Source organism: Brachycentrus maculatus, unplaced genomic scaffold (assembly GCF_059751285.1).
Source record: "Brachycentrus maculatus isolate JH-2025_06_01 unplaced genomic scaffold, ASM5975128v1 h1tg000286l, whole genome shotgun sequence".
In the NCBI taxonomy this organism is placed as follows: Eukaryota; Metazoa; Arthropoda; class Insecta; order Trichoptera; family Brachycentridae; genus Brachycentrus; species Brachycentrus maculatus.
In genome coordinates, this window is record NW_028281037.1 from 1 (window position 1) to 11,388 (window position 11,388).

The 11,388-nt window shown below is 33.4% G+C and overlaps 1 protein-coding gene and 1 long non-coding RNA gene across 2 annotated transcripts; both read left to right on the forward strand.

Moving 5' to 3' along the window:
- Positions 1-629: 629 nt before the first annotated feature.
- LOC148305074 (uncharacterized) lies at positions 630-7,668 on the forward strand. Its single transcript, XM_088267267.1, has 5 exons — positions 630-839; positions 1,933-2,063; positions 4,044-4,216; positions 5,963-6,071; positions 7,288-7,668. Exons 1-5 carry the CDS (start codon positions 789-791, stop codon positions 7,334-7,336), a joined length of 513 nt encoding a protein of 170 aa, XP_088123393.1. The 5' UTR covers positions 630-788; the 3' UTR covers positions 7,337-7,668.
- Positions 7,669-9,263: 1,595 nt separating this feature from the next.
- On the forward strand, positions 9,264-10,048 carry LOC148305075 (uncharacterized). The gene is made up of 2 exons (XR_015838245.1): positions 9,264-9,390; positions 9,481-10,048. It is a non-coding gene; the product is annotated as an uncharacterized LOC148305075 (long non-coding RNA).
- Positions 10,049-11,388: the final 1,340 nt, after the last annotated feature.

The window sequence follows — 11,388 nt, forward strand, 5'->3', positions numbered from 1 at the left end:
ATCTCAACATAGATGAACAAGAATATGGAATTCTGGACATTCACAGGTCATAGGCTTGGTTAAGTGATCACTTTATACACACATTTTGAACAGATTTGTGAACAAGTATTTGATACTCTCAAAATGCTGTAAATAGAATAACTGGTCAAATTTTAATCTACATGAAATCTGCATTATCTCCAATAGGGTATTATCACTTGGAAGGACTATCTTATTTATCATACTCAACCTATAAAGGATTATGTAAAACTCGTTTTGTGTTTATAACAGCCGATATAATCAATAATTTCATTCATAATTTCCTTTAGCAAAATTCGCCTTCGTAAAAACATTGTTTTCCTAAGTTTGTAACGAATGACATCGCAGAAACAAATCCACACTACTACTATTACAGCTCAATAAAGGAGATACATAAAGGGATACGCCCCATAACACACCCAATGACGTAAAATTTGATGCCGTATAGCGGTGTCCATTCTAAACCTTCATATCTCCCTTACTTTTCTACAGATTTCAATAAGAATGTTACCAATAGTTAGATATTTTTCATATCAACTTATTAGCTAATAATAACACATCATTAGCTAAGAATGATCCATCAGGAGTTATTTTTTACATTATTTTGATATTTGTTTTTCAGTGTTGACAATGTGAATTATAACACCATCACTCGGTGCAACATAAACTGGCCCAAGAGTCGCGAGTGTGTGGAAATCCACTACTCAATCGGAGTCCATTACGACAATGAGACCGGGCGTTACGAACTGACCGCGGAACATCTTGACGAGATGTGGTCCAAGTATGGATCCACCATGAATATAACACAATTAGGATTAAATGTAAGTGTTTTTTTATATTTGTTTTAATAACAGCAACACATAAAACAAAAACATTAAAAGAATGTACATAAAATTTGTCCGCCTCCGTAGTGTAATGGTTAGCACGCTCCGCTACCGTTCTGGAGGTCCCGGGTTCGATTCCCAGTGGGATTTATATAAACATAAGTGATTTTTTCACTGTTTTCCATCGTGAACGATGCTCTCAATTTTGTCCGATCATTCCTGGACAGTAAGTACAACGTGGATAGGTGTTAAAACCTTAAAAACATATTTATTTATTTTAATTTACGTCATGTCGTTTACGTCATAATTTACGTTTTGTCCACCTCCGTAGTGTAATGGTCAGCACGCTCCGCTACCGTTCTGGAGGTCCCGGGTTCAATTCCCAGGGGGGTCAAATAAATATAAGTGATTTTTTCACTGTAATATTTATTTAATATTACCCTGGGCTTGTACCTGAAGCGGAGGGCTGATCACCTTTTCTTCGTGTGTTAACGATCAAGATAACACTGTGTTTGTATAATGCAGTGCCCTATGCACCACTGGGGTGCGGATAAGGGTTGAAAAGGAAAAACATAAAATAAAGCCAATTATAGTTAACCACAGAAAGACAAAAAAAGATTAGTACAAGAGTTCTAGATTGAAAAATATGTACGTCATTTATCCCACATTCTAGTTAAACGAACCCCCTACCCCCCCTTCAGTTATTACCTTACCTACGTCTTTTGCCTAAATTAACTATTGCTCGTTAGTTTGTATTTTCACCTGTTGATGAGAACATCCCTAGTTCTTGAAACAAGTTGTTTATATTAATAAATTCAAACATTTTCTTTCTTCTTGCTGGCTACATCCCAACTTATCGTCTTTGTAGACTGCTGGCGTCAGGTCTCCTCGTCCTCAGGTTGTTGGTCCTTCTGTCATGGATAGCGTCACCTAGGCCATGTCTTCGAACCATGTTCTCTCTTTGCAGCATCCATGATTTTATTTATTTAAATTTTTTGTGGTCTTAAATGAGCGTTTTAGTTTTATACTCAAATCGTCGTTCACTCAGAAAAACACAACTAAAACATGAATGATTTATTTTCCCCGACAGGTGTATGTGCCTCCAAATGACCGTGGGATTCTGTGGATGTGGATCGGAATATCCATCGGGGTGATTCTGACATTCTTATTTTTGGTATTCCTAGTCTGGAAACTTAACTGCTTAGGAGATAACGGATTACAGTAAGTATGAGATATTTCATTTATAAAAAAATCACAGGCACATTACATTCAAATACCTCAGACGGGAGGAATATCTAATTTAACATACTTAACCTATAAAGGATTGTATTAGACTTGTTTTGTGTTTATAACAGCCGATATAATCAATATTTTCATTCATCATTTTCTTTTGGAAAATTCGCCTTCGTAAATACGTTGTTTTCGTAAGTTGGTAATGAATGACATCACAGAAACGATGGACTTATTCTAATATTGGTAACATTGCTAAATTATTGGCGGCTCTATTTGTTGATGTCTGTGGTCCAACAAATAGAGCCGCCAATAATTTAGCAATAGTATTTGTGTTTTTATTATTTTTAAAAAAAACTTTAAATTCATACTATTTCTGTGAGCCTAAGCAGCTCATTATTAGAAATAGGTATCAAATTGGGTCGGAGTGGGTTCAAACCGAGAGAACTCTCGGAAAAGTTACATTTTTCTTTTGTTCATAAATATACTCAGTTAACCCTTTCAGGACAACTGGTTACTGCTGCTAACCACAAATTTAAAAAAAATTGTCTAAGTGCCTACAGGTTTCTAGTTAAAACCATAGTGCAATATGTGTTGCCTATGTAACAGAAATAGATTTCATGTTGGTATCATTATCTTGGAGCTTATTTCAGACTACTTATTGTGGCGATGTGCACATATCGGGATATTTATAGGTTTATCTGTATTTTAGTTTATCAATTTTGTAAGGTTATTGAACGAAATAAGCCAAATGACAAGTGAGTTATAGTGATAATAATATTAAAAATAAGTAGTGTTATATATCGCTCACTTCTTTCAAAAACGTCATGAATAAAAAAACTTGATTTTTCAGGAGAACGTTTTTAAAGTTTAAAAATATATTTTTTGACATCTCATCAAAGATGAAGAAGAATATGGAAGTCTGGGCATTTACGGGGCTTACGACCGTCATAGGCTGGTTTAAGTGATCACTTTACACACGTGTAACATTCACCAATTCTACCCATTATTGACAACCACACTACTCAAATTCTTGGAAGTTCTATATATATGAACCAATTTAGAAACCTTGTTCATGAATCACTAGAGACATCTATTGGTGAGATGTAAAGAAGCTTTTTATTAAGCAGAAACTCTTATATTAGTATGTGAGATCCGAATCCTGGATTATAATCACACACATGAGAAACGCCAGAAAATACCATTTTCATTTTTATTATTAAGCTTATAATTTAACCAGATAATTTATTTACAACATTTTGAGTGTGTCCAAATACTTGTTCACAAAAAAATACTTGTTCACTTGTTTTGTGAACAAGTATTTGGACACACTCAAAATGTTGTTTAAAAATATAATACAATGTATTAAAAATAAATATCAAGCCACTTATTGAACTTTTTACTGTGCAATACATCTTTTTAGGTGAAACCTGAAGGTTCTTTCTCCATTTGAAAAATATTTAGTATATTTCAAAAAATAATTGAACAATACCTCTTCTTTAAAATGCAAAAACGACACTTTATGCCCTGTAGCGGGTAAATATTAAGTTAAAAATATGCCGCTTTTGCTGGGATATAGTACATTTTCTGGGCATTCCGAAAACACGCACAACTGAAAATTGACGATTTTTGATTTATGACGTTCTTTAAAGGAGTGAGCAATATATCCTCATATTTTCAAGAATAAATGCTTTTATTTATATTTTATAAAACATGGTCTTTGTTGCTAACTACCAGGCACACAATATGTATTTTTAATTTTGTTGAGGGATAAATATTGTATCAATCTGTGTGCACAATTTTCAGTTGCTGTATACACTTATTTGTAAATAATTTCTAGAAATAAAAATGTGTGTAAAATATATATTTTTTCTGTCCTCAAAGGGTTAAATAGTAAATCTTTGTTCTTCTTGCATCCTTCCCTATTCCTGATAACAAAAAAGGTAGTAATGGATAAAAAATACTTTGCAGATCAGCTTCTATGCGTGAGAGCCTTGTGTCACAAAGAAAGAGCGATATGTCCCTATTTCTAACGCAACACCAAACAGTACCGCCTTTGTATGGATTGGAATCATACGATGAAAAGTTTTGGCCCGGAGAAGAGAACCTGCCTCCTAAATACTCCGGAGACAAGTTGGAAAATTGTGAGACAAAACTTTATTTCAATACGGGTTTATTCTACAATGTGATAGTGTAGTGGCTGCCGCGTTCGGCTACCAACCTGGAGGTCGCAGGTTCGATTCTTAGGGGAGGTCAAAATATCATTAATTGATTACCTAGGCAGTAATTTGAAAGCGGTAAGATTAGGAGTTGAAACAATCGCGGGTATGTATGAGATGCATGAACGTAAAGGGGCGAAGAATGTTTGCAAAGACAGAGTGGTGTGGCGTTCTATTCTCTCTGCCCACCCCTGCGGAGAAGCGGCGTGACGGTTAGTTAGTTTTAACTTTGTGATAATATCAATACATTGTTAATTTAAATTTTACCACTATTTCTTAAAAGCATGTATTTTTCAAACGTATTTTAAAATGATCCGGAATACATTATAACACTCATCTCTAAGGAATTTTTTTTAAAGTGTTATTTTACGAGTAAAATTCAATAATTTACTCGTCAAATACTACTGCCAAAAATATTTTTTTTTACTCTAATATTTATTTAATATTACCCTAGACTGGTACAATGCAACTGTCCTTCATAGTGTAGTGGTTACCGCGTTTGGCTTCCAAGCTGGAGGCCCTGGGTTCGATTCCCAGGGAGGGTTGAAACAAACAAAAGTTTTTGTACTGTAACATTTATTTAATAGTATCCTGGACTGGTACCTCAAGCGTAAGGCCGATCATCTTGCCATCAAATTAATGTTCAACTAAATATAACATCAATTTGAGGCAGTACCCTATGCATGATTGGGTGAGGATGAGGGTAAGAAGAAAAATATAATGCGAGAAATATGCTGTTATATCGACGTGCCATACGTAAAGTGCTCTAACTACATTTTTGTCAATTTTGAGATATTTGGTTATGTTATCAACTGACCGTTATCTACAATACAAATATAAACAAACAAAAAAATATATAAAAATAAATTACGCCTAGTTTTCAGGCGTATAAGCTGCTATCTACATTGAATTTTCGAAATGAACTGAACTCCTAAAACGCTAACAACTTAATTTTGACAAAGCATAAATTTTAAATCGATTTAATACATTATTTTATTGCGTTTTTGAATGTATAATACTAATTTAGAATTTCAGATAAAACCGTTAATTAATAAATTAAAATACGTTGAAAAAAATCTTCTAAGCTCTCCCCTGTAAAGTAACAGATTTGCAGATAGAGTACTTTACCGTAGTAGGGACCGTCAATATAACAGGCATAGTTGTGTAGAATTCTAATGCGAAACTGGCATTACGGGTTCGATTCCCGCCAATTGCAAAATAAATTTAAAGACGCGAGATGTATGTTTTTTACACCTTTCTTTCCCATCTGATCCTTCTTCCTGCTTTTAATTAAATATAGAAACAGATTTGAATCATAAGAAATGAAATCATTCAGAAATGAAGACTATAAGAAGCATATCTGGCAAGAGTCTACGAGATAGAATAAGGAACACCAGGATAAGGGAAATATGCGAGATTGAATATGTCGTTAGGTGGGGAAGGAAATGAAGGAAACAATGGTACGCGCATGTGAGGAGAATGGAACCATCCAGACTCCCCCACATTGCACTGTACGGCTAACCCCATGGTAGACGACTAAAGAGATGGATTGACAGCTGGGAATCGACATCACAGGAGGCTAATCCCTCTTAAAAACAGGCCACAAGGCCTACACCAAGCAGAAGGAGAATTGAATCATAATTTACTGAATTTTATTATTTTTTGTTATAGTTGCCAGTCATCAAAACTACGGATATGTTCATGATCCAGAATATAATGACTTGTATTCCGATGAAATCATAATGTCCATACCTGAAATGAAATATCAAGATCCATTTAGGTAATACTTTACTCAACTTTTATAACTTGTCCAACATCTCTTTAATTAGCTAAATACGGGTTTCTACCTATATTAATTACATCATTTTGAGTGTGTCCAAATACCTGGTACACAAATCTGTATCTCCAATTAGGAGTTATTTTTTATATTTTTGACGTCTCAGCATAGATGAAGAGGAATATGTAAGTCTGGGCATTTACAGGGCTTACGACTTGTCATGGGCTGGTTAAGTGATCATTTTACAGACTTTTTTAAATTATAAGCTACATAAAAAAATTAAAAACATGTTTTTAGGCGGGACTCAAGTATGTGAATATAATCCAGGATTCGGACCTTGCATACAAATAAAAAGAGTCTCTGCTTAATAAAAGCTTTCCTTATTCCGACATAGATGGCTGTTGTGAACTCGTATGTACTTTGTCACGAGATTGATCAATACAACTAGGAATTCCAAAAATTTGAGTAGTGTAGTTGTCAATTATGGGTAGAATTGATGAATGTTACACATGTCGCCCACTCCTTTTAACGTCATATATGTATAAAAAAAATATATTTTTCAGGAAATCGTTTTTAAAGTTAAATGTATTAAAAATAAATATCAATCCACTTATTGAAGTTTTTAGTGTGCAACAGATCTTTTTAGGTAAAACCTGAAGGTTTTTTCTCTATTTGAAAAAAAATATTTAGTATATTTAAAAAATATAATTAAACAATACCTTTTCTTCAAAATGTAAAAACAACATTTTCTGCCCTGTAGCGGGTAAATATTAAGTTAAAAATAAGCCGCTTTTGCTGGGATATAGTACATTTTCTGGGCATTCCAAAAATATGCACAGCTGAAAATTGAAGATTTTTGATATATGACATCGTTGAAAGGAGTGAGCGATGTGTAAAATGATCACTTTACCAACTTGTGTTAAATGATCTGATACCATTTGTCACAGTGTCTAATGGTGGGGACTGACCGGAGCCATTTGGTCGTAACGTAACACGTTACACTGCCATCGTTCGTAAAGTCATTACAGCAAGCTGGGCGCTCCGTCCATAGTCGGAGCGCATTTCGTTACTACGAAATGCTCTGGTCAGTCCTCACCCTAAAAAACACATCTGGCATAGCCAAAGGTGTCACAGACTGTGGGTAGATTTAACCTCCAACCAAAAACCATTCATTTCGCTGTACACTGATATTTTATTATGACTTTTTTCTTCATTTTAGGTTTCAAGGAAGAGACGAAAAAGATGATGTCGACGAATCAAATCTTTAATGCTCCATAACACATATTTTAATCATTCAAACCTTGTATATATAATATTAATATAAAATATATTAAATTTTGTACCGCCATTACTTGGCGAGCTGCATTTCATATAATAAAATATGTAACTACATATATAGCTTCTTCACTTTTATTTTATTTGACAAGTGACCGAGTTCCAACAAAACCCGGTCAATGTTCAAATTAAATTATAAGTGGAAAAAATTATGTTGTTTTACCAAATAATGCGATAAAATATATAAAAACATGTAAATTCATTTTCCAAATAAATATAGGCATAGATTATACTCATAGCATTGGAAGAAATAAAAAAAATAACACATTTTTGTCAATAGTTGGTTTTGTCACTTTTTTTTACTGTTTACACTTTTTCTAAATTTATAGATACCATGGCGTTGAAAATAGAACACTTGTTTGATGTATTTTTTAAGTTATTAATTTAAGTTTTACTTAGTAAATACCACTATTTACTATGTAAAACTTTAGTTAAAAATGGATAGATTTTACCACAAAGTGACTACCGAATCAATTAATGAAATGATTTTTAAGGTTTAATTTTTATGGCGTTGATGAGTACACTTTAAATATAAAAGTAGAACACTTGTTTAAGATAATTTTTATGGTCTTAAAACGACTGTTTTATTTTTATCTTTAAATCATGTCATTCCACAAAGTTAATAAATAATATGAGAACATCCTAATGTTTTTTGTTGATGGAATAAAATAATGATTTATTTAAAGATTTGGCATTTAGTTGGTAGTATTCTGTTTCAATTTGTATCTTAAATGTTAAAATTAAACACTTATTTTCTTGAGTGTACTAAATTGTATTTTATTGTTTTAAAGCACATAAAAATTATATTTGTGACAATTGTTTCACTTTGTTATGGCATTCTCAAACGAATGCCATTTTCATTGTCATTTTAAAACATTCGTTTGAAAATGCCATAACAAGGCCAATTGTCACAAATATAATTTTTATGTGTTTTTTTAACAATAAAATACAATTTGGTGGACTCAAAAAATCAGTGTTTGATTTTAACAGGGTCGGGTTGTGGTCCTGTGGTTAGCGTCGCAGACTCTTAAGTCAGAGTTTCTCGGTTTGAGCCCGCTCTACCGCAATTTGATACCTATTTCTAATAATGAGCCGCTTAGGCTCACAGAAATAGTGTGGAATTGAAATGTAAATAATAAAAACACAAATATTTATGTTTTTAAAAATAATAATACGTAGTGGTATTATTAATGATTTATACAATTTTATCATCAGTCTAGAACAGGAATGGAAATACATAAACCAAAAGACACCTGGGAGTTCCATAGGCTGCTGTGTTAGACATACCAAAACATTGAATTATATTTGGCAGCAATCTCAAGTGCCTTATACATCAAAGGAAACAGAAAAAAATACTTTTTAACAAAAAATTTAATCTCAAAAAAAAAAACATATAATATCAAAATATGTAACTTAAAAACACACAAACAAAATAAATATAACTAAAGCATTAATCTACAGCATATTCAGAACAAATTGAACCTGTAAATGAACCCTTTCTGGTCCAATGTCGAATCTCATTCGACACGGACTTTTTCCTCTTAGGTACCATGTCGGATATTATTTGACATTTTTTTCATCATTAGTATTATTTATTTAAATTCCAAGCTTACATTTTTGTCACTCGTATCTATTACAACAGTATGTGGAGCAGAGGACAAATGATTTTTCCAATTGGAATGTAACTGTCTACCTAGATTTTTTTTAAATTTTGGTGGACCGGAAAGGGTTAATATTACAGTATACCATCTTAACTAGATTTTATATATTTTTAAAAAAGAAAAGGACTCAATCATACTTTGGGTATGATGCCAAAAAGTTTAAATTGAAATTAAATAAAAAAAACATTCTAGTTTAACCGTTTGATTGCCGATCGTCGATTTTCGTCGATTCGTGTTTTAACGAAGATTGCCGATCGTCGATTTCCGTCGATTGCGTCAGTCGTGCTCTGATTCGCGCGTACGTAGGGTGTGGTGCTGCGGCGTTGGTAAATATTATTCTAATATTATCTTAATAGTTGTAAGATCGTAGTAAACCGTTTAAATTTCAGATTCATTTATTATTTTTTTTATTTTAGTTAATTTAAAAAACATAATGTCGAGCGCGTCCTCTGAAATGTCTGATAGCGGGAGCGACGATTTCCACTCCTCTAATTCAAGTTCGAGTAAGAGTAGCTCTGGTGAGAGTGATGTCATATCCGTGTTTCCCAACCGCAGGATGCGAATTTCCAGTAATTCTTCTGATCGTGACCAAGAAATGGAGAGTAACACCAGAAATTACTCATTTACAAATGTACCTCCCGGAACCAATTTTTCTACCGAAAATTCTCATTTTTTCGAAACGCCTGGACTTCGGGATCCTCCTCCGCGTGATTCCAAACCTATATCATATTTTGATTTATTTTTTAATGTCATTCTGTTAACAACGATAAAAAATGAAACCAACAAATATGCCCAACAATTTCTTGAAAACTCTTCTGGTCTGTAGTAATAAAGATGGTGCTGGGCTGCGTAGATCAACGACTATTTGTGCTTATTGTAAGAAGGGTGTCCACACGGCGTGTGCAGGAAAGCAGAGTTGTTGATTTTCTTTTGTTTTTCATTTTTGTCTTTCTTTTTTTCTAAATAAAATACTGTATTCATTTATACAAGCGTTTTATTTCAAATATTTCGACATTCTTTAATAAAACACCGAAAAAATCATCAAAATTCATGAAAATTCAAAGAATTTATGGGGTTTTAAAAAAATATATAGTTTCATAAAAAATGATGTTTTTTTGGTGGCATTTTACAAGAAACTGTATGCATTTTTTGGCACTCAAACGGTTAAATACGGAATGAAATTAAACATATTACATACTTATTATTATGGGTTCTGAATGGATTTCTGGAGTCCATATCATGAGAGAAGCGTTCATTTTCTTTCTACTGTCTGTTTCTGGGTTAGTGACCTCTATGGTCGTTTTGTGCGTTTCCGCTGATTTGGTAACCCGGTCAACCATGGATTTTGTTTATTCATAAAGCGTTATTGTTTCCATCGCGAACGATGCTCTCGATTTTGTCCGATCATTCCTGGGCAGTAAGTACAACGTGGATAGTGTTAAAACTTTAAAAACATATTTATTTCTTTTAACTTACGTCATAATTTACGTTTTGTCCACCTCCGTAGTGTAATGGTCAGCACGCTCCGCTACCGTTCTGGAGGTCCCGGGTTCAATTCCCAGGGGGGTCAAATAAATATAAGTGATTTTTTCACCGTAATATTTATTCAATATTACCCTGGACTGGTACCTGAAGCGGACGGCTGATCACCTTTCCTTCATGCGTTAACGATCAAGATAACACTGCGTTCATACGACGCAGTGCCCTATGCACCATTGGGGTGCGGATAGGGGGTTTATTTTATGTTTATTAATTTATGTCATACAAATGCCACGTGTGTTAACACGAATAATCATTGTGTTGTCTCAAATTTTTTTTGCGGGACGCCGCCATTTTGTTGGTCGCACGGTACTCGTTACAGTATCTCGTCTTCTATAAAAAAAACTAAAAAGCGCTCGGTTTATCAACTTTTGCTTCAATCTAACCGGCATTTTCGCGAATTTACTGAAAAAAACTTTATTTTTTCATTTCATAATCAAAACGACGCCATCTTGAAACACGTACGAGTGAAAATTTTCAAGAGCGACGGATAATTAATTAATTTTTTTATAAAGAATTTTATACTTTGTGTCTAATTTCCTGTAAATTTGCACAACTGTCGGAAAACACCGATCTTTATAAAAAATGAGTGATGAAGAAAATGTTTGGCCATTATCGCCAGTAGATGAATGCTTCTCTCCTGATATGGACTCCAGAAATCAACAGAAACATGATAAGAGTTTTAGTGGTAGGTAAAACTCCATTATTATCGACTTTGGTATATTTAAAAATTTAACATAACTATTAAAGCCTTTTATTATCACATACCAGTCTTCAAAAGTGAA